At 41.7% G+C, this 27993-nt stretch overlaps 1 protein-coding gene across 1 annotated transcript; it reads left to right on the top strand.

Moving 5' to 3' along the window:
* The first annotated feature begins 51 nt into the window (after positions 1 to 51).
* On the top strand, positions 52 to 27993 carry LOC142201003 (protachykinin-1-like). The gene is made up of 5 exons (XM_075271801.1): positions 52 to 162; positions 7425 to 7524; positions 8792 to 8815; positions 23404 to 23457; positions 27891 to 27993. The coding sequence occupies exons 1-5, from the start codon at positions 52 to 54 to the stop codon at positions 27938 to 27940; spliced, it is 339 nt and encodes a 112-aa protein (XP_075127902.1). The 3' UTR covers positions 27941 to 27993.

Genomic DNA, 27993 nt, shown 5'->3' with positions numbered 1-27993 from the left:
TTTAAGGAGGTTTTCTCATCCATAGGACAAAGAAGACCAAGAATCATAAAGATGAACATTGTTGTGGCATGTATGGTGTTCTTCATGGCGGCCGCACAAGCGTGGCCCGATGACAAGGACTGGGCAGAAGGGAACCCCTGGCCTTCTCAAGACTTAAGCCAGGTAAGACTCTCCTTCTATGGAATATTCCATTGGGTTGTCTATCTGCCCCTAGGACAACATCAAACGGTTCATCCATAAGATGAGCAAGATTTAGTTCACACATATCTGTTTTACCTATACCTACTGCCGAGGATCCATGACAGTAGACCGAAGCTGAATCTCAAAATTTTACTGGATTTGAGATGAAATTTGGCACAGATTCTGCACCAAAGTCCTTGTCAAATCCAGGGGTACATGCTATGTCTTTATGGGGTACTCGGACTGTGTTCATACAATGCTTTCAGCAGGCGTCACATTATAGGAACATGGGGGGGATGTGCTTGAGGATTAGGTGGTAACATTGGGGGATACTTTCTTCCAAAAACTTGACTCTCTACCTCATGCATTAGTCCCCAATTATTTCTGGAATCGGCCAACATTGTCTAACATGACTATAAGATAGAAGCTGAAGACTGACACAGAACTGGAGGACTGACCAACAACCTGAAGACTGATGCAGAAGTGGAGGACTGACCAAGAACCTGAGGACTGACACAGAAATGGAGGACTGACCGAGAACCTGAAGACTGACACAGAACTGGAGGACTGACCGAGAACCTGAAGACTGACGCAGAAGTGGAGGACTGACCAAGAACCTGAAGACTGACGCAGAAGTGGAGGACTGACCGAGAACCTGAAGACTGATGCAGAAGTGGAGGACTGACCGAGAACCTGAAGACTGACACTGAACTGGAGGACTGATCAAGAACCTGAAGACTGACACAGAACTGGAGGACTGACTGAGAACCTGAAGACTGACACAGAACTGGAGGACTGACCGAGAACCTGAAGACTGACACAGAACTGGAAGACTGACTGAGAACCTGAAGACTGACACAGAACTGGAGGACTGACCGAGAACCTGAAGACTGACACAGAACTGGAGGACTGACCGAGAACCTGAAGACTGACACAGAACTGGACGACTGACCAAGAACCTGAAGACTAACACAGAACTGGACGACTGACCAAGAACCTGAAGACTGACGCAGAAGTGGAGGACTGACCAAGAACCTGAAGACTGACACAGAACTGGAGGACTGACTGAGAACCTGAAGACTGACACAGAACTGGAGGACTGACCGAGAACCTGAAGACTGACACAGAACTGGAGGACTGACCGAGAACCTGAAGACTGACACAGAACTGGAGGACTGACCGAGAACCTGAAGACTGACACAGAACTGGAGGACTGACCGAGAACCTGAAGACTGACACTGAACTGGAGGACTGATCAAGAACCTGAAGACATATCCAGAACCCAAAGACTGGTGTACAACTTGAAGGATGATCCACTACCTAAAGACTGATCAAGAACCTGAAGAGTTATCCAGCACATTAAAACAAGACCGAAGTATAAAGACTGATGCAGAACTGATCCAGAATTTGAGGACTGACCAAGGACCTTAAGTTATATCTGGAACCTAAAAACTGATCTAGAACTTGAATAATGATCCAGAACCTAAAGTTTTGAAGATTAAATCAGAATCTAAAGCCTAATCTAAAGTCTGATCTAAAGTTTAACAGATATCCAGAACATGAACACAAGACCAGTGCATGTAGTCTAATCCCAGAACTTTAGAACTTCAAGACTGATCCTAAGCTTAAAGATTGAACCCGAATCTGAACAGTCATTCATAACCTGAAGACTCAATTAAAAAACTGACTCAGATACTTCACCCTGATCCAGAACGTGGAATGATCAAGTTAATGCCATTAAACTGACTTCCTTTGTCTTTTACTTTAACCTTTACTGAACCTGAAGACTGATCCAGAATCTGAAGGCTGAACCAGAAACAGGAACACTGATAGAGAATCTGAAGACTGATCCAGGATCTGAAGAATGATCCAGATTCTGAAGATGGAACCAGAAACAGGAACACTGATCCAGAATCTGATCAATGAGCCAGAACCTGGACACTGATCCAGAATCTGAACACTGATCACATATCTGAACAAGAACCTGAACACTGGTCTAGAATCTGAACACTGAATGGGAACCTGAAGAATGATCCAGAACCTGAACACTGAGCCAGAACCTGAAGAATGATCCAGATTCTGAAGACTGATAGAGAATCTGAAGACTGATCCAGAATCTGAAGGCTGAACCAGAAACAGGAACGCTGATCCAGAATCTGATCAATGAGCCAGAACCTGAACACTGATCCAGAATCTGAACACTGATCCAGCATCTGAACAAGAACCTGAACACTGGTCCAGAATTTGAACACTGAATGGGAACCTGAAGAATGATCAAGAACTTGAACACTGAGCCAGAACCTGAACACTGAACTAGAACCTTAGAACGGAACCAGAACTCAGGTGGATCCACAATCCAAAGATTGATCCAGAACCAGAAAATCGTTCCAGACCCTGGACTGAGCAACTGAAATCTACTTCATAATACCAACTTCGTTTGTGTCCTTTGTGTTAACCCTTTGAGGCCTTTTCCAGTAAAGTTGTGAGTCAAGTAGCAGAAGCGCGAGTCTGGATGGATACGCCGCGATAGGCATAATGAGGTCTTGATTACCATGAAGAATGTTTTTTGCGAGAAGATGCAATTGACAGAAATTATCAAGGGAGCAGGATGGCGCAGTAGATAGTGGATGAGAAATCCATTAGGCTGAAATTATACTAATGTTTATTTCATTTCGCCGTCCTCCTTAGTTAAGATGAATCTGCCTGAATTGAGCTCATTCTGTTATGCATGGGAAAATATCACAATAGTCAAATTTTGAGAAACCTTCAAAGTCCCGAAGGCATTTGAGGTGGAAATATTCTCAGAAATGGCTATAAAGTGTATGAAACGCTCCCAGATCACTCCAGCCTACTACAATGGACTAGTGAGGAAGGGGCAGATCCGTCCCTGTAGATTCTGTTTGATTGATTTCTTTCTATCATTCGATCCCTCATATGTCCTACATAGGGTCCATTATGTCAACAGAATATTTTTATCAAAAACATTGGTGAGTGATGACCCCATGACCAGGCAGATGGAGATCGCTCAGTGAGTATGAGCACCAGGGAGAGTGATGGAGGGGTCATTGAATGATGAGAAGTACCAGGGAGATTAAGAGAAATCACTCAGTGTCTATCAACAAGAAGGAAAAGAGAGTGATTACTCAGTGGTTACGAGCACCAAGAAGAGTAAAGGTGATGACCAAGTGGCTATGAGCACCAGAAAAAGTTATGGTGAATGTCCAGTGATTAGGAGCCCCCTAGAAAGTGAGAGTGAATGTCCAGAGATTGAGAACTATTACTCAAGAGAAAAAAGAAGAACAAAGAGTATTGGCTTAGTGATTACGAGCACCAATCAAAAGTAGTAGAGACAGTTTAGTAATTGCAAGCACCAAAAAAGTGGGGTGAATGTTCAGTAATTATAATCCCCAAAAAGAGTGAGTGAATATTTATTGATAGTAAGAAACAAGGATAGTGATTAAGAGCGCCAAGAAGAGAAAATGTGAAAATTCAGGAAGACTGTGAATAATTATTCAGTAATCATTAGCACATGAAAAAGGAGTTAATGGCTTGGTGATTATGAGCACTGAGTAAAAGTAGTGGAGACAGTTTAGAGATTATAAGCACCAAAAAAGTTGGGTGAATGTTCAGTGATTATGAGCACCAATGATACAGAGTGTGAATGTATTATTAAGTATCAAGAAAAGTAAAAGTGATCAGTGATTATGAGCACCAGGTAAAGTGTAAGTGTAAGAACTATAAAGGATAACATAGTGATTATGAGCACCAAGTGGAATGATGGAGATTGCTTAGTGATTATGAGCACCAGAAAAGTAAAGTTAAATGTTCAGTCATTATGAGCACGAAGAACGATTGTAAACATTCTGAAAATGTAAATATTAAGGAAAGTTAGGGTAATTACTTAGTGAGTATGTGCATCAGGGAAAGTGGGGATCATCACATAGTGATCACGAGCACCGGGCTAAGTAGGGATCATCACTTACTTATTTTAAGCACCAGGGAAAGTGACATAATGGATTAGTGATTATGAGCACCAAGGAAAATGAAGGTAATTACTCAGTGATTAAGAGCACCAGGGAAAGTAAAGGTAACTCATTATAATTATGAGCACCAGGGAAAGTAGGGATGAAGGCTTAGTGATTATGAATATGAGGGAAATTGGGGTGATCACTTAGTGCTTAGAGTGATGGCTTAGTGATTATGAGCACCACAAAAAGTGAAGGTAATGGCTCAGTAATTGTGAGCAAAAGGAAAAATTAGGGTGATAACTTAATGAGTAAGAGGAGCTAGGATAGTGGTTGTGAATGTTAAGTGATTATGAGCACCAGACAAAGCCAATTTAATCGCTCAGTAATTAAGAGCACCAGAGATGGTGAAGATGATCAAATATGGATCAGAGTTTAGTTACAGAAGCTAAACTCCGCCTCATGATCTCCACCATCTGTAAATAGGGCTGAGCTGCAATACCAGACACAGCCCATGGAAAAAAAGGGGGCGCTATTTCACATAAAAAAAATATCCTATCTTTTCTTATCTACTGCACCCCCTCAGAGCCCCCTGTGACACTGTATAATCGACAATCCTCCTCCTCACATCCAGTTTGGTTTCTTTAGTCCAATTGTGAGATCTGCATTAAGGAGGCGAATCGCGTCTGACACCGTAAAATGCGAAGAAATTCAGTCAGATTCACAATGGCGGTGATAAATGAGCGGCGGCGACAGGAGGAGAATGAGATATCACTGCGGCTAATTGTTGTCAGAGGCGCTCAATGTTCTCCTAACAATGGCGAAATCCTTTTGTTTTCCCGCAGCGCAGAGGATCCGGCCGTGATCCCGCAGGAGATAGACACAAAAACTTCAGCGAGACGTCTTCATTCTGTATTATAGCACTTCAGCCTGGAGACAAGAAAAATATAGAAACCTTCATGTTACAGGCTCTGAGGCTGATACATTATAATATATACCAGTCCATTGTTTCATGCATTAAACTGAAAAGGGGAGGAGCTTATGAAATATGCATAAAATATGCACTTCGGGCAGTTTTGGGGTAGTCCTGGGCTGAGAGGTCAAAAGTGAAAGTTTTTAGAATATTGGTATTCTTGTTATGTGAGTTGTGTAATACAATGTAGCAATATATCTGAACAGGAGAGAGAGCTGTGCAGCACAGCTGTGTTTAGTATACTAAGGATTACCTGTAGTCTGTTCATTCACTGACAGCAAGCAGAGGATCTGAAAAAGATGAAGAACTAGAACACAGTATGTCAGAAACTGTTAAAGGAGCGGCTAGATCCTAATAAGGTTACTTATACTATGTCATATGCAATGTATTTGTCAGGGTGCATTCGCATTGCATACAGTTTGGATGCAGTTTTGGATACAATCTCCGAATTTTACAGGTAAAACACATTTGTTTACAATCGAAACCTGCACCAAAAACTCTACAAAGCGGCATTGTGTGAATGCACCTTAATAGGTCAAGCTGGTAGGGAGGGAGCAGGACACAATCTGATGGAGACAGACCTCCTAAATTATATAAGGGGTATCATGCCCCACATCCTGCAGATACTGCCTACTAGTAATATATACAGTCCTATGAAAAAGTTTGGGCACCCCCATTAATCTTAATCATTTTTTGTTCTAAATATTTTGGTGTTTGCAGCAGCCATTTCAGTTTGATATATCTAATAACTGATGGACACAGTAATATTTCAGGATTGAAATTAGGTTTATTGTACTAACAGAAAATGTGCAATATGCATTAAACCAAAATTTGACCGGTGCAAAAGTATGGGCACCCTTATCATTTTATTGATTTGAATTCCCCTAACTACTTTTTACTGACTTACTGAAGCACAAAATTGGTTTTGTAACCTCAGTGAGCTTTGAACTTCATAGCCAGATGTATCCAATCATAAGAAAAGGTATTTAAGGTGGCCAATTGCAAGTTGATCTCCTATTTGAATCTCCTCTGAAGAGTGGCATCATGGGCTACTCAAAACAACTCTCAAATGATCTGAAAACAAAGATTGTTCAACATAGTTGTTCAGGGGAAGGATACAAAAAGTTGTCTCAGAGATTTAACCTGTCAGTTTCCACTGTGAGGAACATAGTAAGGAAATGGAAGACCACAGGGACAGTTCTTGTTAAGCCCAGAAGTGGCAGGCCAAGAAAAATATCAGAAAGGCAGAGAAGAAGAATGGTGAGAACAGTGAAGGACAATCCACAGACCACCTCCAAAGAGCTGCAGCATCATCTTGCTGCAGATGGTGTCACTGTGCATCGGTCAACTATACAGCGCACTTTGCACAAATAGAAGCTGTATGGGAGAGTGATGAGAAAGAAGCCGTTTCTGCACGTACGCCACAAATAGAGTTGCCTGAGGTATGAAAAAGCACATTTGGACAAGGCAGCTTCATTTTGGAAACAAAAATTGAGTTGTTTGGTTATAAAAAAAGGCGTTATGCATGGCGTCCAAAAAGAAACAGCATTCCAAGAAAAACACATGCTACCCACTGTAAAATTTGGTGGAGGTTCCATCATGCTTTGGGGCTGTGTGGCCAATACCGGCATCGGGAATCTTGTTAAAGTTGAGGGTCGCATGGATTCCACTCAGTATCAGCAGATTCTTGAGAATAATGTTCAAGAATCAGTGACGAAGTTGAAGTTACGCCGGGGATGGATATTTCAGCAAGACAATGATCCAAAACACCGCTCCAAATCCTCAGGCATTCATGCAGAGGAACAATTACAATGTTCTGGAATGGCCATCCCAGTCCCCAGACCTGAATATCATTGAACATCTGTGGGATGATTTGAAGCGGGCTGTCCATGCTCGGCGACCATCTAACTTAACTGAACTTGAATTGTTTGTCCAAAATACCTTTATCCAGGATCCAGGAACTGATTAAAAGCTACAGGAAGCGACTAGAGGCTGTTATCTTTGCAAAAGGAGGATCTACTAAATATTAATGTCACTTTTCTGTTGAGGTGCCCATACTTTTGCACCGGTCAAATTTTGGTTTATTGCATAGTGCACATTTTCTGTTAGTACAATAAACCTCATTTCAATCCTGAAATATTACTGTGTCCATCAGTTATTAGATATATCAAACTGAAATGGCTGTTATAAACACCAAAATATTTAGAACTAAAAATGATTAAGATTAATAGGGGTGCCCAAACTTTTTCATAGGACTGTATATATACACGGTGAGGGTCATCGTCCTGTCACTTTTATCTCCATAGGCGGATTTGGCGGAGGCGGCGTACGACAGATACCTCATGAGAATGGCAAGAAAACTCAGGCCGGATCAATTTTATGGAACTATGGGGAAAAGAGACAGTGGTGAGTAGATGGGGATGTATGTCAATATAGCTGTAGTATATACAGGAGTGTGCAAAAGATTTAGGCAGGGGAATTCTAGCCACATAGAATGCTTTCAAAAATAGAAGTTTCAAATTTCTTGGAGATCTAAGTACAGATCTTCTGAGGATGTAGAGTGACTGCAATCCATCTGTCTCGCCCATGTCATCCCAGGGTCAGGGGATAATCGTACACATTAGGGAGAGTGTGTGCCTACATAGGCATACGGAGACTTACAAGTCATTCCTGCTCCGCTAAGAATTCTGGGTAAAAAATATGCAAATCTATTCTCCAGGATGTAATTAGAAGAACAGTGCACTCTGTAAGCCACCCTCTAGAGGGCAGCCTCCTTAACATCATGCATGACTCAGTTATAAAGTCTATTTAGCGTGGATTTAGCTTTGCTATTCTCTTATTCCCTTTCTCCCCTTCCTTTTATCTTTCTTTTGTTCCATCTCTCCGTCCTCTTCCTGTTTTCTAATTTGGTTTGTTGTTTTTACGAGGACTGTATTTCCCCTAAAGGAGCTTCCCCCTTGCGTATACTTCATTCTGGGGCCCTGCGTGGCACCCTGTTTCCTTTTGGGGTTCCCCTTCCCTCATTGTTGACTATATTTGTTTGTTTGATTGGTTCATTTCTTGTTAAAACTCTCAATAAAAACTTGATTACACCTAAAGTCTATTTAATCATGATGCGGATTTAATTGCCAAATTAGTATTTCTATTCCAAAAGGAACAGATTCCCAGCTATGGACAGCGCTGTTTCGGCCTATTGGGCCTCCTCAGCATAGCGTAGAGATACTGATTTGGCAGAGTGAGAGACTATAGACCAGGGTCAGGGGACAATCGTACACATCAGGGAGAGTGTTTGCCTACATAGGCAGTATGGAGACTTACAAGTCATTCCTGCTCCACTAGGGATTCTGGGCAAAAAATATGCAAATCTATTCTCCAGGATGTATTTGATATGATGTGTACGATTATCCCCTGACCCTGGTCTATAGTCTCTCACTCTGCCAAATCAGTATCTCTACGCTATGCTGAGGAGGCCCAATAGGCCGAAACAGCGCTGTCCATAGCTGGGAATCTGTTCCTTTTGTCATGCATGATGTTAAGGAGGCTGCCCTCTAGAGGGTGGCTTACAGAGTGCATTGTTCTTCTAATTACATCCTGGAGAATAGATTTGCATATTTTTTACCCATGTCATCCCAGACAGACATTTACCAGTATTTATATTCATTTATCTTTCTAGCATTTCAAAGGACATCACCCAAAAGTAAGTTGTGGCCTTAAGTACATCACTGTGTGTATTATCCCTGTACTGTGACATCACTGTGTGTATTATCCCTGTACTGTGACATCACTGTGTGTATTATCTCTGTACTGTGACATCACTGTGTGTATTATCCCTGTACTGTGACATCACTGTGTGTATTATCCTGTACTGTGACATCACTGTGTGTATTATCTCTGTACTGTGACATCACTGTGTGTATTATCTCTGTACTGTGACATCACTGTGTGTATTATCTCTGTACTGTGACATCACTGTGTGTATTATCCTGTACTGTGACATCACTGTGTGTATTATCCCTGTACTGTGACATCACTGTGTGTATTATCTCTGTACTGTGACATCACTGTGTGTATTATCTCTGTACTGTGACATCACTGTGTGTATTATCTCTGTACTGTGACATCACTGTGTGTATTATCTCTGTACTGTGACATCACTGTGTGTATTATCTCTGTACTGTGACATCACTGTGTGTATTATCTCTGTACTGTGACATCACTGTGTGTATTATTCCTGTACTGTGACATCACTGTGTGTATTATCCCTGTACTGTGACATCACTGTGTGTATTATCCTGTACTGTGACATCACTGTGTGTATTATCTCTGTACTGTGACATCATTGTGTGTATTATCCTGTACTGTGACATCACTGTGTGTATTATCCCTCTACTGTGACATCACTGTGTGTATTATCCCTGTACTGTGACATCACTGTGTGTATTATCCTGTACTGTGACATCACTGTGTGTATTATCCTGTACTGTGACATCACTGTGTGTATTATCCTGTACTGTGACATCACTGTGTGTATTATCCCTGTACTGTGACATCACTGTGTGTATTATCTCTGTACTGTGACATCATTGTGTGTATTATCCTGTACTGTGACATCACTGTGTGTATTATCCCTCTACTGTGACATCACTGTGTGTATTACCCTGTACTGTGACATCACTGTGTGTATTATCCCTGTACTGTGACATCACTGTGTGTATTATCCCTGTACTGTGACATCACTGTGTGTATTATCTCTGTACTGTGACATCACTGTGTGTATTATCCTGTACTGTGACATCACTGTGTGTATTATCCCTCTACTGTGACATCACTGTGTGTATTATCCCTCTACTGTGACATCACTGTGTGTATTACCCTGTACTGTGACATCACTGTGTGTATTATCTCTGTACTGTGACATCACTGTGTGTATTATCCCTGTACTGTGACATCACTGTGTGTATTATCCCTGTACTGTGACATCACTGTGTGTATTATCCTGTACTGTGACATCACTGTGTGTATTGTCCTGTACTGTGACATCACTGTGTGTATTATCTCTGTACTGTGACATCACTGTGTGTATTATCCCTGTACTGTGACATCACTGTGTGTATTATCCCTGTACTGTGACATCACTGTGTGTATTATCCTGTACTGTGACATCACTGTGTGTATTGTCCTGTACTGTGACATCACTGTGTGTATTATCTCTGTACTGTGACATCACTGTGTGTATTATCCTGTACTGTGACATCACTGTGTGTATTATCTCTGTACTGTGACATCACTGTGTGTATTATCCCTGTACTGTGACATCACTGTGTGTATTATCTCTGTACTGTGACATCACTGTGTGTATCATCCCTGTACTGTGACATCACTGTGTGTATTATCCCTGTACTGTGACATCACTGTGTGTATTATCTCTGTACTGTGACATCACTGTGTGTATTATCCTGTACTGTGACATCACTGTGTGTATTATCCCTGAACTGTGACATCACTGTGTGTATTATCTGTGTACTGTGACATCACTGTGTGTATTATCCTGTACTGTGACATCACTGTGTGTATTATCTCTGTACTGTGACATCACTGTGTGTATTATCTGTGTACTGTGACATCACTGTGTGTATTATCCCTGTACTGTGACATCACTGTGTGTATTATCCTGTACTGTGACATCACTGTGCGTATTATCCTGTACTGTGACATCACTGTGCGTATTATCCCTGTACTGTGACATCACTGTGTGTATTATCCCTGTACTGTGACATCACTGTGTGTATTATCCTGTACTGTGACATCACTGTGTGTATTATCCCTGTACTGTGACATCACTGTGTGTATTATCCCTGTACTGTGACATCACTGTGTGTATTATCCTGTACTGTGACATCACTGTGTGTATTATCTGTGTACTGTGACATCACTGTGTGTATTATCTCTGTACTGTGACATCACTGTATGTATTATCTGTGTACTGTGACATCACTGTGTGTATTATCTCTGTACTGTGACATCACTGTGTGTATTATCTCTGTACTGTGACATCACTGTGTGTATTATCCCTGTACTGTGACATCACTGTGTGTATTATCCCTGTACTGTGACATCACTGTGTGTATTATCTCTGTACTGTTACATCACTGTGTGTATTATCTCTGTACTGTGACATCACTGTGTGTATTATCCCTGTACTGTGACATCACTGTGTGTATTATCTCTGTACTGTGACATCACTGTGTGTATTATCTCTGTACTGTGACATCACTGTGTGTATTATCCCTGTACTGTGACATCACTGTGTGTATTATCCCTGTACTGTGACATCACTGTGTGTATTATCTCTGTACTGTGACATGACTGTGTGTATTATCCTGTACTGTGACATCACTGTGTGTATTATCCCTGTACTGTGACATCACTGTGTGTATTATCTCTGTACTGTGACATCACTTTGTGTATTATCCCTGTACTGTGACATCACTGTGTGTATTATCCTGTACTGTGACATCACTGTGTGTATTATCTCTGTACTGTGACATCACTGTGTGTATTATCCCTGTACTGTGACATCACTGTGTGTATTATCTCTGTACTGTGACATCACTGTGTGTATTATCTCTGTACTGTGACATCACTGTGTGTATTATCCCTGTACTGTGACATCACTGTGTGTATTATCTCTGTACTGTGACATCACTGTGTGTATTATCTCTGTACTGTGACATCACTGTGTGTATTATCTCTGTACTGTGACATCACTGTGTGTATTATCCTGTACTGTGACATCACTGTGTGTATTATCTCTGTACTGTGACATCACTGTGCGTATTATCCTGTACTGTGACATCACTGTGTGTATTATCCCTGTACTGTGACATCACTGTGTGTATTATCCCTGTACTGTGACATCACTGTGTGTATTATCTCTGTACTGTGACATCACTGTGTGTATTATCTCTGTACTGTGACATCACTGTGTGTATTATCCTGTACTGTGACATCACTGTGTGTATTATCCCTGTACTGTGACATCACTGTGTGTATTATCCCTGTACTGTGACATCACTGTGTGTATTATCTCTGTACTGTGACATGACTGTGTGTATTATCCTGTACTGTGACATCACTGTGTGTATTATCCCTGTACTGTGACATCACTGTGTGTATTATCCCTCTACTGTGACATCACTGTGTGTATTATCCCTGTACTGTGACATCACTGTGTGTATTATCCCTCTCCTGTGACATCACTGTGTGTATTACCCTGTACTGTGACATCACTGTGTGTATTATCCTGTACTCTGACATCACTGTGTGTATTATCCCTGTACTGTGACATCACTGTGTGTATTATCCCTGTACTGTGACATCACTGTGTGTATTATCTCTGTACTGTGACATCATTGTGTGTATTATCTCTGTACTGTGGCATCACTGTGTGTATTATCCTGTACTGTGACATCACTGTGTGTATTATCCCTGTACTGTGACATCACTGTGTGTATTATCCCTGTACTGTGACATCACTGTGTGTATTATCCTGTACTGTGACATCACTGTGTGTATTGTCCTGTACTGTGACATCACTGTGTGTATTATCTCTGTACTGTGACATCACTGTGTGTATTATCTCTGTACTGTGACATCACTGTGTGTATTATCTCTGTACTGTGACATCACTGTGTGTATTATCTCTGTACTGTGACATCACTGTGTGTATTATCCTGTACTGTGACATCACTGTGTGTATTACCTCTGTACTGTGACATCACTGTGTGTATTATCCCTGTACTGTGACATCACTGTGTGTATTATCTCTGTACTGTGACATCACTGTGTGTATTATCCTGTACTGTGACATCACTGTGTGTATTATCTCTGTACTGTGACATCACTGTGTGTATTATCCCTGTACTGTGACATCACTCTGTGTATTATCCTGTACTGTGACATCACTGTGTGTATTATCTCTGTACTGTGACATCACTGTGTGTATTATCCTGTACTGTGACATCACTGTGTGTATTATCTCTGTACTGTGACATCACTGTGTGTATTATCCTGTACTGTGACATCACTGTGTGTATTATCTCTGTACTGTGACATCACTGTGTGTATTATCCTGTACTGTGACATCACTGTGTGTATTATCCTGTACTGTGACATCACTGTGTGTATTATCTCTGTACTGTGACATCACTGTGTGTATTGTCCTGTACTGTGACATCACTGTGTGTATTATCCCTGTACTGTGACATCACTGTGTGTATTATCTCTGTACTGTGACATGACTGTGTGTATTATCCTGTACTGTGACATCACTGTGTGTATTATCCCTGTACTGTGACATCACTGTGTGTATTATCTCTGTACTGTGACATCACTGTGTGTATTATCCTGTACTGTGACATCACTGTGTGTATTATCCTGTACTGTGACATCACTGTGTGTATTATCTCTGTACTGTGACATCACTGTGTGTATTATCCCTGTACTGTGACATCACTGTGTGTATTATCTCTGTACTGTGACATCACTGTGTGTATTATCTCTGTACTGTGACATCACTGTGTGTATTATCCCTGTACTGTGACATCACTGTGTGTATTATCTCTGTACTGTGACATCACTGTGTGTATTATCTCTGTACTGTGACATCACTGTGTGTATTATCTCTGTACTGTGACATCACTGTGTGTATTATCCTGTACTGTGACATCACTGTGTGTATTATCTCTGTACTGTGACATCACTGTGCGTATTATCCTGTACTGTGACATCACTGTGTGTATTATCCCTGTACTGTGACATCACTGTGTGTATTATCCCTGTACTGTGACATCACTGTGTGTATTATCTCTGTACTGTGACATCACTGTGTGTATTATCTCTGTACTGTGACATCACTGTGTGTATTATCCTGTACTGTGACATCACTGTGTGTATTATCCCTGTACTGTGACATCACTGTGTGTATTATCCCTGTACTGTGACATCACTGTGTGTATTATCTCTGTACTGTGACATGACTGTGTGTATTATCCTGTACTGTGACATCACTGTGTGTATTATCCCTGTACTGTGACATCACTGTGTGTATTATCCCTCTACTGTGACATCACTGTGTGTATTATCCCTGTACTGTGACATCACTGTGTGTATTATCCCTCTCCTGTGACATCACTGTGTGTATTACCCTGTACTGTGACATCACTGCGTGTATTATCCTGTACTGTGACATCACTGTGTGTATTGTCCTGTACTGTGACATCACTGTGTGTATTATCTCTGTACTGTGACATCACTGTGTGTATTATCCTGTACTCTGACATCACTGTGTGTATTATCCCTGTACTGTGACATCACTGTGTGTATTATCCCTGTACTGTGACATCACTGTGTGTATTATCTCTGTACTGTGACATCATTGTGTGTATTATCTCTGTACTGTGGCATCACTGTGTGTATTATCCTGTACTGTGACATCACTGTGTGTATTATCCCTGTACTGTGACATCACTGTGTGTATTATCCCTGTACTGTGACATCACTGTGTGTATTATCCCTGTACTGTGACATCACTGTGTGTATTATCCTGTACTGTGACATCACTGTGTGTATTGTCCTGTACTGTGACATCACTGTGTGTATTATCTCTGTACTGTGACATCACTGTGTGTATTATCTCTGTACTGTGACATCACTGTGTGTATTATCTCTGTACTGTGACATCACTGTGTGTATTATCCTGTACTGTGACATCACTGTGTGTATTATCTCTGTACTGTGACATCACTGTGTGTATTATCCCTGTACTGTGACATCACTGTGTGTATTATCTCTGTACTGTGACATCACTGTGTGTATTATCCTGTACTGTGACATCACTGTGTGTATTATCTCTGTACTGTGACATCACTGTGTGTATTATCCCTGTACTGTGACATCACTCTGTGTATTATCCTGTACTGTGACATCACTGTGTGTATTATCTCTGTACTGTGACATCACTGTGTGTATTATCCTGTACTGTGACATCACTGTGTGTATTATCTCTGTACTGTGACATCACTGTGTGTATTATCCTGTACTGTGACATCACTGTGTGTATTATCTCTGTACTGTGACATCACTGTGTGTATTATCCTGTACTGTGACATCACTGTGTGTATTATCCTGTACTGTGACATCACTGTGTGTATTATCTCTGTACTGTGACATCACTGTGTGTATTATCCCTGTACTGTGACATCACTGTGTGTATTATCTCTGTACTGTGACATCACTGTGTGTATTATCCCTGTACTGTGACATCACTCTGTGTATTATCCTGTACTGTGACATCACTGTGTGTATTATCCCTGTACTGTGACATCACTGTGTGTATTATCTCTGTACTGTGACATCACTGTGTGTATTATCTCTGTACTGTGACATCACTGTGTGTATTATCCTGTACTGTGACATCACTGTGTGTATTATCCCTGTACTGTGACATCACTGTGTGTATTATCCTGTACTGTGACATCACTGTGTGTATTATCTCTGTACTGTGACATCACTGTGTGTATTATCTGTGTACTGTGACATCACTGTGTGTATTATCTCTGTACTGTGACATAACTGTGTGTATTATCCCTGTACTGTGACATCACTGTGTGTATTATCCTGTACTGTGACATCACTGTGTGTATTATCCCTGTACTGTGACATCACTGTGTGTATTATCTCTGTACTGTGACATCACTGTGCGTATTATCCTGTACTGTGACATCACTGTGTGTATTATCCCTGTACTGTGACATCACTGTGTGTATTATCCTGTACTGTGACATCACTGTGCGTATTATCCTGTACTGTGACATCACTGTGTGTATTATCCCTGTACTGTGACATCACTGTGTGTATTATCCCTGTACTGTGACATCACTGTGTGTATTATCCTGTACTGTGACATCACTGTGTGTATTATCCTGTACTGTGACATCACTGTGTGTATTATCCCTGTACTGTGACATCACTGTGTGTATTATCCTGTACTGTGACATCACTGTGTGTATTATCTCTGTACTGTGACATGACTGTGTGTATTATCTCTGTACTGTGACATCACTGTGTGTATTATCCTGTACTGTGACATCACTGTGTGTAATATCCTGTACTGTGACATCACTGCGTGTATTATCCTGTACTGTGACATCACTGTGTGTATTATCCCTGTACTGTGACATCACTGTGTGTATTATCTGTGTACTGTGACATCACTGTGTGTATTATCTGTGTACTGTGACATCACTGTGTGTATTATCTCTGTACTGTGACATCACTGTGTGTATTATCTCTGTACTGTGACATCACTGTGTGTATTATCTGTGTACTGTGACATCACTGTGTGTATTATCTCTGTATTGTGACATCACTGTGTGTATTATCCCTGTACTGTGACATCACTGTGTGTATTATCTCTGTACTGTGACATCACTGTGTGTATTATCTCTGTACTGTGACATCACTGTATTATCCCTGTACTGTGACATCACTGTGTGTATTATCTCTGTACTGTGACATCACTGTGTGTATTATCTCTGTACTGTGACATCACTGTGTGTATTATCCCTGTACTGTGACATCACTGTGTGTATTATCTCTGTACTGTGACATCACTGTGTGTATTATCTCTGTACTGTGACATCACTGTGTGTATTATCTCTGTACTGTGACATCACTGTGTGTATTATCCTGTACTGTGACATCACTGTGTGTATTATCTCTGTACTGTGACATCACTGTGCGTATTATCCTGTACTGTGACATCACTGTGTGTATTATCCCTGTACTGTGACATCACTGTGTGTATTTTCCTGTACTGTGACATCACTGTGCGTATTATCCTGTACTGTGACATCACTGTGTGTATTATCCCTGTACTGTGACATCACTGTGTGTATTTTCCTGTACTGTGACATCACTGTGTGTATTATCCCTGTACTGTGACATCACTGTGTGTATTATCTCTGTACTGTGACATCACTGTGTGTATTATCCCTGTACTGTGACATCACTGTGTGTATTATCCCTGTACTGTGACATCACTGTGTGTATTATCCTGTACTGTGACATCACTGTGTGTATTATCCCTGTACTGTGACATCACTGTGTGTATTATCCTGTACTGTGACATCACTGTGTGTATTATCTCTGTACTGTGACATCACTGTGTGTATTATCTCTGTACTGTGACATCACTGTGTGTATTATCCCTGTACTGTGACATCACTGTGTGTATTATCCTGTACTGTGACATCACTGTGTGTATTATCTCTGTACTGTGACATGACTGTGTGTATTATCCTGTACTGTGACATGACTGTGTGTATTATCCTGTACTGTGACATCACTTTGTGTATTATACTGTACTGTGACATCACTGTGTGTATTATCCCTGTACTGTGACATCACTGTGTGTATTATACTGTACTGTGACATCACTGTGTGTATTATCTCTGTACTGTGACATCACTGTGTGTATTATCCTGTACTGTGACATCACTGTGTGTATTATCTCTGTACTGTGACATCACTGTGTGTATTATCCTGTACTGTTACATCACTGTGTGTATTATCTCTGTACTGTGACATCACTGTGTGTATTATCTCTGTACTGTGACATCACTGTGTGTATTATACTGTACTGTGACATCACTGTGTGTATTATCTCTGTACTGTGACATGACTGTGTGTATTATCCTGTACTGTGACATCACTGTGTGTATTATCTCTGTACTGTTACATCACTGTGTGTATTATCTCTGTACTGTGACATCACTGTGTGTATTATCCTGTACTGTGACATGACTGTGTGTATTATCCTGTACTGTGACATGACTGTGTGTATTATCCTGTACTGTTACATCACTGTGTGTATTATCTCTGTACTGTTACATCACTGTGTGTATTATCTCTGTACTGTTACATCACTGTGTGTATTATCTCTGTACTGTGACATCATTTTGTCTGAAATTGGATAGCTAGGGGAAAGAATACAGTGTTGGCCAAAAGTATTGGCCCCCCTGCAATTCTGTCAGATAATACAACCTTCAGACACTGTGGTAGCACAACCTTTAGACACAATAACTGCGCACAACCGCTTCCGGTAACCAGCAATGAGTTTCTTACAAGGCTCTGCTGGAATCTTAGACCATTCTTCTTTGGCTGCTGCTCGCGGTCCCCCCTGAGATGTGAAGGGGGCCTTCTCCAAACTGCCACCAAGAGATCTCTCCCCCTCCCCCACAGGTGTTCTATGGGATTCAGGGCTGGACTCATTGCTGCCACTTTACAAGTCTCCAGGGCTTTCTCTCACCACCATTTTCTAGTGCTGACCTGAAGTGTGTTTTGGGTCCTTGTCCTGCTGGAAGAGCCCTGACCTCTGAGGGAGACCCAGCTTTCTCACACTGGGCCCTACATGATGCTGCACAATGTGTTGGTCATCTTCAGACTTCATAATGCCATGCACACGGTCAAGCAGTCCAGTGCCAGAGGCAGCAAAGCCACCCCAAACCATCAGGACCCTCCGCCATGTCTGACTGTAGGGGGCGTCTTCTTCTCTGTGAAGGCCTCTTTTTTTTCCTGTAAACTCTATGTTGAGGCCTTTTCCTACTTTTGTCTACTCTGACCAGAGAACATTCTTCCAGAACGGTTTTGGCTTTCTCAGGTAAGTTTTGGCAAGCTCCAGCCTGGCTTATGTCTGTGGGTAAGAAGTGGGGTCTTCCTGGATCTCCTACCATACAGTCCCTTCTCATTCAGACGCTGACGCTGGATAGTACGGGGTGACACTGTTGTACCCTCGGACTGCAGGGCAGCTTGGACTTGTTTGGATGTTAGTCGAGGTTCTTTATCCGCCATCCGCACAATCTTGCGGTGAAATCTCTCGTCAATGTTTCTTCTCCGTCCACATCTCGGGAGGTTAGCCACAGGGCCATGGGCTTTACACTTCTTGATGACAATGCGCATGGTAGACACAGGAACATTCAGGTCTTTGGAGATGGACTTGTAGCCTTGAGATTGCTCAGGCTTCCTCACAATTTTGCTTCTCAAGTCCTCAGACAGTTCTTTGGTCTTCTTTCTTTTCTCCATTCTCAATGTGGTCACACAAGGACACAGGACAGAGGTGGAGTCAACTTTAATCCATTTCACCTGGCTACAAGTGTGATTTAGTTATTGCCACCACCTGTTAGGTGCCTCAGGTAAGTAACAGGTGCTGTTAATTACACAAATTAGAGAAGCATCACATGATTTTTCAAACAGTGCCAATACTTTTGTCCACCCCTTTTTTATGTTTGCTGTGCAATTATATCCAAGTTTATTTCCAATTTTATCCAATTTGGCTTTTTGACAATTCTTTTTGTGGTTTTCTATTGAAGACAAATTAAATGAAGATAATAATACCAAAGAATTTGTGATTGCAATCATTTTCTGGAAGAATATGAGTATTATCTGACAGAATTACAGGGGTGCCAATACTTTTGGCCAACACTGTATATTGCATTGAGTACATTGTATCCAGTATTGGCCTCATTATGTAGATACAGATGATGTTTCCTGCTCACACCACGTTGGTAAACACTGACACAGAGAACAGATCTGGATTTAATACATTAATTATAGATCTGGGATAAGTTTTAGCTGAGAACAGAGATTGTGTTTAGCAAATGTTTAGCAGTGTGAACAGGTACGGGAGACAAGACAGCTGTTCACAGCGCATCAAAGATATCTGGCAGGAAGTGGCAGCACCAGCTGGACAGGTTATATCATACAGCATGGCAGCGACAGTGCGGACATCTAGACAACTGTGATACATTTATAGTCTGGTAAAGAATTTGTATAAAAGCCAAGAAGAATTACAGGTTGTAAAAACTATAAAGGAATAGAAGGGTTAACCATTAGTGATGTCATCAGATAAGTAGGAATCACCTAGGTATGTCCAGAAGGTAAGTGGCCAATCCCTCCCCGTACAATGATACCCATGTCAGTACAGGATAAGTAATGTAATGTATGTACACAGTGACTATACCAGCAGAATAGTGAGCGCAGCTCTGGAGTATAATACAGGATAAGTAATGTAATGTATGTACACAGTGACTGTACCAGCAGAATAGTGAGCGCAGCTCTGGAGTATAATACAGGATAAGTAATGTAATGTATGTACACAGTGACTGTACCAGCAGAATAGTGAGCGCAGCTCTGGGGTATAATACAGGATAAGTAATGTAATATATGTACACAGTGACTGCACCAGCAGAATAGTGAGCGCAGCTCTGGGGTATAATACAGGATAAGTAATGTAATATATGTACACAGTGACTGCACCAGCAGAATAGTGAGCGCAGCTCTGGGGTATAATACAGGATAAGTAATGTAATATATGTACACAGTGACTGCACCAGCAGAATAGTGAGTGCAGCTCTGGAGTATAATACAGGATAAGTAATGTAATGCATGTACACAGTGACTGCACCAGCAGAATAGTGAGCGCAGCTCTGGTGTATAATACAGGATAAGTAATGTAATGTATGTACACGGTGACTGCACCAGCAGAATAGTGAGCGCAGCTCTGGGGTATAATACAGGATAAGTAATGTAATATATGTACACAGTGACTGTACCAGCAGAATAGTGAGTGCAGCTCTGGAGTATAATACAGGATAAGTAATGTAATGTATGTACACAGTGACTGTACCAGCAGAATAGTGAGCACAGCTCTGGAGTATAATACAGGATAAGTAATGTAATGTATGTACACAGTGACTGTACCAGCAGAATAGTGAGCGCAGCTCTGGAGTATAATACAGGATAAGTAATGTATGTACACAGTGACTGCACCAGCAGAATAGTGAGCGCAGCTCTGGAGTATAATACAGCATGAGTAATGTAATGCATGTACACAGTGATTGCACCAGCAGAATAGTGAGCGCAGCTCTGGTGTATAATACAGGATAAGTAATGTAATGTATGTACACGGTGACTGCACCAGCAGAATAGTGAGCGCAGCTCTGGGGTATAATACAGGATAAGTAATGTAATATATGTACACAGTGACTGCACCAGCAGAATAGTGAGTGCAGCTCTGGAGTATAATACAGGATAAGTAATGTAATATATGTACACAGTGACTGTACCAGCAGAATAGTGAGCGCAGCTCTGGAGTATAATACAGGATAAGTAATGTATGTACACAGTTACTGCACCAGCAGAATAGTGAGCGCAGCTCTGGAGTATAATACAGGATAAGTAATGTAATGTATGTACACAGTGACTGTACCAGCAGAATAGTGAGCACAGCTCTGGAGTATAATACAGGATAAGTAATGTAATGTATGTACACAGTGACTGTACCAGCAGAATAGTGAGCACAGCTCTGGAGTATAATACAGGATAAGTAATGTAATGTATGTACACAGTGACTGCACCAGCAGAATAGTGAGTGCAGCTCTGGAGTATAATACAGGATAAGTAATGTAATGTATGTACACAGTGACTGTACCAGCAGAATAGTGAGCACAGCTCTGGAGTATAATACAGGATAAGTAATGTAATGTATGTACACAGTGACTGTACCAGCAGAATAGTGAGCACAGCTCTGGAGTATAATACAGGAAAAGTAATGTAATGTATAAACACAGTGACTGTACCAGCAGAATAGTGAGCGCAGCTCTGGAGTATAATACAGGATAAGTAATGTAATGTATGTACATAGTGACTGTACCAGCAGAATAATGAGCGCAGCTCTGGAGTATAATAGAGGATAAGTAATGTAATGTATGTACACAGTGACTGTACCAGCAGAATAGTGAGTGCAGCTCTGGAGTATAATACAGGATAAGTAATGTAATGTATGTACACAGTGATTGTACCAGCAGAATAGTGAGCGCAGCTCTGGAGTATAATACAGGATAAGTAATGTAATGTATGTACACAGTGACTACACCAGCAGAATAGTGAGCGCAGCTCTGGAGTATAATACAGGATAAGTAATGTAATGTATGTACACAGTGACTGCACCAGCAGAATAATGAGCGCAGCTCTGGAGTATAATACAGGATAAGTAATGTAATGTATGTACACTGTGACTACACCAGCAGAATAGTGAGCGCAGCTCTGGAGTATAATACAGGATAAGTAATGTAATGTATGTACACAGTGACTGCACCAGCAGAATAGTGAGCGCAGCTCTGGAGTATAATACAGGATAAGTAATGTAATGTATGTACACAGTGACTGTACCAGCAGAATAGTGAGCACAGCTCTGGAGTATAATACAGGATAAGTAATGTAATGTATGTACACAGTGACTGTACCAGCAGAATAGTGAGCACAGCTCTGGAGTATAATACAGGATAAGTAGTGTAATGTATGTACACAGTGACTGCACCAGCAGAATAGTGAGCGCAGCTCTGGAGTATAATACAGGATAAGTAATGTAATGTATGTACACAGTGACTGCACCAGCAGAATAATGAGCGCAGCTCTGGAGTATAATACAGGATAAGTAATGTAATGTATGTACACTGTGACTACACCAGCAGAATAGTGAGCGCAGCTCTGGAGTATAATACAGGATAAGTAATGTAATGTATGTACACAGTGACTGCACCAGCAGAATAGTGAGCGCAGCTCTGGAGTATAATACAGGATAAGTAATGTAATGTATGTACACAGTGACTGTACCAGCAGAATAGTGAGCACAGCTCTGGAGTATAATACAGGATAAGTAATGTAATGTATGTACACAGTGACTGTACCAGCAGAATAGTGAGCACAGCTCTGGAGTATAATACAGGATAAGTAATGTAATGTATGTACACAGTGACTGTACCAGCAGAATAGTGAGCGCAGCTCTGGAGTATAATACAGGATAAGTAATGTAATGTATGTACACAGTGACTGTACCAGCAGAATAGTGAGCACAGCTCTGGAGTTTATTGTATTTTTAGTCTCCTCTATATTATGGAAACCCTTCTGAATTAATATGTAAAACATAATTTAGTTGATGAATTGATTTCCCATCACTCTGCTATACAGTATTTGCCCCCCCCCCCCCCCCTTTATGTATCCCCCTCTGGCTATACAGACACTATTGTATACAGCCATTTAATATTCAGGTCAGGCCACACTGAATTATAAGGAAACATCGTCTTATTGACTTGGAGACTCTGCTATAAATACTCTGCATTAGAAATATATTTTTCTCGCATAATATTTCCCTGTTTTGTATCTCAGGACAGAAAATAGATTCCTTTATCGGCCTGATGGGCAAGAGATCATTACGTTCTGGTAAGTGCTGGGCTGAATGTACCTGGATAAGCGCGCAGATGTAGCAGAGCTGAACTTGTCATCTCGTCACCTAATAGACGATCTCTGATAATTCCCGGTGCAGGTGACAGACTCAGCTCTGCTACATGGTGGTTATATAAAGCTTTACAGAATGTAGATGGAGTCTCTGTATCTTATTTAGCTTTCTCAGTTTGATCTCATGAGGCTTCCTCTGCTGTCACTGGGTCACGATCCCTCCTATAGATCTTCCTGGCAGCCGTCACGTTCCGTCCCATTCCCCACAATCCCTCCATCCCTGTATTGTCCTGAGCCCCTTCCCCATCCTTATTAGCCATGTTTTTGGTGCGCACGGTCTGTTCCTCTCCTGGATGATTCTTCTCGTGCCTCATTATGCCAGGCGCACTCCCAGTGGCAGATAAATGTCCCCGGCAGGTCGTCCGGCCATAACCCCTCGGGGGGGGATCATTAGTTAGCAGCGCCCAATCCTTCTCTTACCGCACATTGAGCGCGTCCCTCACCTCTGTCATTATTTATCCTCACTCCTATTTTTACATTCGTTGCGATTTCTTTCCGCCCAACGTAGACGAGATTTACGGGAAATTTAAGGTCTGAAATTGGAATATTAGGATGCTTGTTTAGTATTAGCAAGGTAAGGCGGTCGTCAATGCGCCTGGATATTTGCCTCTGCTTCTTACAGGTTGTCCAGGAGTCTGTAGGTCGGTATCTAGCGACTCCGAGCTGGGTCCGAACCAATACCTGGGGGGGTAGATAAGCTGTGATATCATCTAGTGGATGTCTATAGAGGCATTATCTTCTATTGTAATCCTGTCTGTGATATCAATGAAATGACTGCTGCAAAGAAAACCACAGAATTGGAAGTGGCAGGCTATGATTAGGATTAGTGGTCAGAATGAAAATTGAAAAATTCAGAAAAAATAGGTTTAACATAAAAAGTACAAACTAGGCCATTCTCTGGTGACACATTATACATGTCAGCTGAATCCTTGTCTGGCCGGCAGCTATTCCCTCCGACCCCCCCATTTACATGCATGCTGGGTCTACAAATCTACCACAGACCATTTTCTTTGACTTTGACCACTTTCTTTCCTTCTATTACTCGGCACAATGCAGTTCCGTTCCGTGCACTTGGGTAATTTCTGATAAATACCCTTGTTTAGGACCATTTTGTATGATTTTACCAGGCAGAGAAATCCATTTCCTTAAATTACTCGGTGTCTGGAGCAGGTTCAGGTTTTGCCTTTATGTGTCAGACAATGCGGCACACCTGTTGTTCTCACCTGACATACAAATAGTAGATTTTCCATCACGACCGAAGCAATGCCCAAAACAGTCATCTAAAATTCTGCATCCCCCCCCTCCCCCGCCCCCATACAATGCAGCCAGATAATGATCGCTAGTCACATCCTAATTTGCTAATGAATTCTGGGCATGGACGTCACATCGCTTAAAGGGAAGGAGCCCTAAATAGCCATTATTTGTTGCCTGGTGAAGGCGTCTTGGATCTTTGTATAACAGCTGTATTGTGGAGCCTTGTATGAAAAACCCGAAGGGAATGTCACCCACGTGGGTGGTGGCGATGTCACTATAGGAACCCTACAAACACAAACACATGATGGAGATGTAATGGGATCAATCTACGTCTAATGAAACGTTACACAACTTTCTAATGGACTTTGTGTTACGTCTTCACCATTGTCCATGAATGAAAACCTTCTGGTTCTTCCCATAGACCTAGAACTGCTCACAGAGGAGGATTTGTTTACAATTGTATCCGGTCTACAGAATGCAGACAGATTTATGTTCCTTGCGCTGATACATTGTAACTAGTGATGGGCAAACTTCATGAAACTCATTTTGTGAGTAGTCACTAAGTTTGCCCCCAAGTTTCGGCTCCGTTCCAATCCAGAAGGGCTATGATTATTCTCCTTCAGATCCCAAAGTATAAAATGTGGAGGCCGAGGGGAGGAGCAGACAAAATAAGAGGCACAGATACTCACCTCTCCTCCACATCCGGTCTTCACCTGCAAGCTCTAGCAGCTTCTTCTCCCCCCGACACCACATTTGAGGTCAGTGCTGAGACCTGTAATTGGCCCTCAGTAGTCACATGGGGCATGTCAACACTAGACCACTAGGTCAAAGCAACATGATGATGGCCTCAGCGCTGACCCAGGGCACATGTAATCTCATTCTGGCCTAAAGGAAGTTACTTGCCTCCTTCAAGTCAGAATTTCCTATATAATACAACAGCATAGACTCCTATTAAAGTTATTGCTGATGATTAGACCGGCCCTCCTTGACTGTGGGATTATGGCCACTTAGCTTATTTAGGAGAATATGAATAGAAAAGGATTAATGCACTGCCCATATCAGGAACAGGTGGTACTGTCTCTAGCTGACCCTGTATCTCTAGTATTGTCTCCAGCTGACCCTGTATCTCTAGTATTGTTTCTAACTGACCATGTATCTCTGGTATTGAGTCTAGCTGACTCTGTATCTCTGGTATAGTCTCTAGCTGACCCTGTATCTCTGGTATTGAGTCTAGCTGACCCTGTATCTCTGGTATAGTCTCTAGCTGACCCTGTATCTCTGGTATAGTCTCCAGATAACCTTGTATCTCTAGTATTGTCTCTCACTGACCATGTATCTCTGGTATTGTCTCTAGCTGACCCTGTATCTCTAGTATTGTCTCCAGCTGACCCTGTATCTCTAGTATTGTCTCTAACTGACCCTGTATCTCTGGTATTGAGTCTAGCTGACCCTGTATCTCTGGTATAGTCTCTAGCTGACCCTGTATCTCTGGTATAGTCTCTAGCTGACCCTGTATCTCTGGTATAGTCTCTAGCTGACCCTGTATCTCTGGTATAGTCTCTAGCTGACCCTGTATGTCTGGTATTGTCTCTAGCTGATCCTGTATCTCTAGTATAGTCTCTAGCTTACCCTGTATCTCTGGTATTGTCTGTAGCTGACCCTGTATCTCTGGGATTGTCTCTAGCTGACCCTGTATCTCTGGTATTGTCTCTATATGACCCTGTATCTCCAATATTGTCTCTAACTGATCCTGTATCTCTGGTATTGTCTCTAGCTGACCCTGTATCTCTAGTATTGTCTCTAGCTGACCGTGTATCTCCAGTATTGTCTCTATCTGACCCTGTATCTCTAGTATTGTCTCTAGCTGACCCTGTATGTCTGGTATTGTCTCTAGCTTACCCTATATGTCTCGTATTGTCTCTAGCTGACCCTGTATGTCTGGTATTGTCTCTAGCTGACCCTGTATGTCTGGTATTGTCTCTAGCTGACCCTGTATGTCTGGTATTGTCTCTAGCTGACCCTGTATGTCTGGTATTGTCTCTAGCTGACCCTGTATCTCTAGTATTGTCTTTAGCCAGCCCTGTATCTCTAGAATTGTCTCTAGCTGACTCTGTATGTCTGGTATTGTCTCTAGCTGACCCTTTATCTCTAGTATTGTCTCTAGCTGACCTGTATCTCTGGTATTGTCTCTAGCTGACCCTGTATGTCTGGTATTGTCTCTAGCTGACCCTGCATCTCTAGTATTGTCTCTAGCTAAACTTGTATGTCTGGTATTGTCTCTAGCTGACCCTGTATGTCTAGTATTGTCTCTAGCTGTCCCTGTATGTCTGGTATTGTCTCTAGCTGACCCTTTATCTCTAGTATTGTCTCTAGCTGACCTGTATCTCTGGTATTGTCTCTAGCTGACCCTGTATGTCTGGTATTGTCTCTAGCTGACCCTGTATCTCTAGTATTGTCTCTAGCTAAACTTGTATGTCTGGTATTGTCTCTAGCTGACCCTGTATGTCTCGTATTGTCTCTAGCTGACCCTGTGTGTCTGGTATTGTCTCTAGCTGACCCTGTATCTCTAGTATTGTCTTTAGCCAGCCCTGTATCTCTAGTATTGTCTCTAGCTGACCCTGTACCTCTTGTATTGTCTCTAGCTGACCCTGTATATCTGGTATTGTCTCTAGCTGACCATATGATGCTCGGCTGAGGTATCTTGAAATTGAGAGCACTGGTCAGAAATAGAAACGTACAACCCAACATGGTGTCTGATGGGAGCAGACAGGAGACTGAACTGCAGAGACATCAGTAAAAGGATATTTCTATATAACAGAAGAACATATATAAATATATATATATATATATACAGTATATGTATGTAAGACTATATATAGAAGAAGAGTATAAAACGCTGTAAGGTGAGGGGTGCACGGATGGAAAAATGTACTTTAATTGGATTTCTTCTTTAATTATGATGGAAACTTATGGAGGTGCTCTATGGGCCCATACATCATCATGGATACTCTAAGACAGCTCTATAGAACTCAGAGGGTACATAAAGACCACCCCCCAAAATATTGAAAACTGACTCTAATCCTCATCATCCCTTTGTTTTTCAGAAACCGAACAGAGGAATAGCGACTACGACTACAGCAGAAGACGTAAATGAACCAGCGCCCCCTACCATGTGTGATAGGAATGTACCATAGACTGTGAGATGAT

The sequence above is a fragment of the Leptodactylus fuscus genome, chromosome 4, assembly GCF_031893055.1.
Source record: "Leptodactylus fuscus isolate aLepFus1 chromosome 4, aLepFus1.hap2, whole genome shotgun sequence".
NCBI classification, from domain to species: domain Eukaryota; kingdom Metazoa; phylum Chordata; class Amphibia; order Anura; family Leptodactylidae; genus Leptodactylus; species Leptodactylus fuscus.
This window is presented reverse-complemented; position numbering and strand designations above follow the sequence as displayed.

Bases quoted from the DNA above. Each gene is read 5' to 3' on its own strand.
- LOC142201003 (XM_075271801.1), top strand. From the start codon at position 52: ATGAACATTGTTGTGGCATGTATGGTGTTCTTCATGGCGGCCGCACAA. The intron at 7,525-8,791 runs GTGAGTAGATGG...TTATCTTTCTAG, and splicing joins TATGGGGAAAAGAGACAGTG to CATTTCAAAGGACATCACCC. The intron at 8,816-23,403 runs GTAAGTTGTGGC...TTTGTATCTCAG, and splicing joins TCAAAGGACATCACCCAAAA to GACAGAAAATAGATTCCTTT.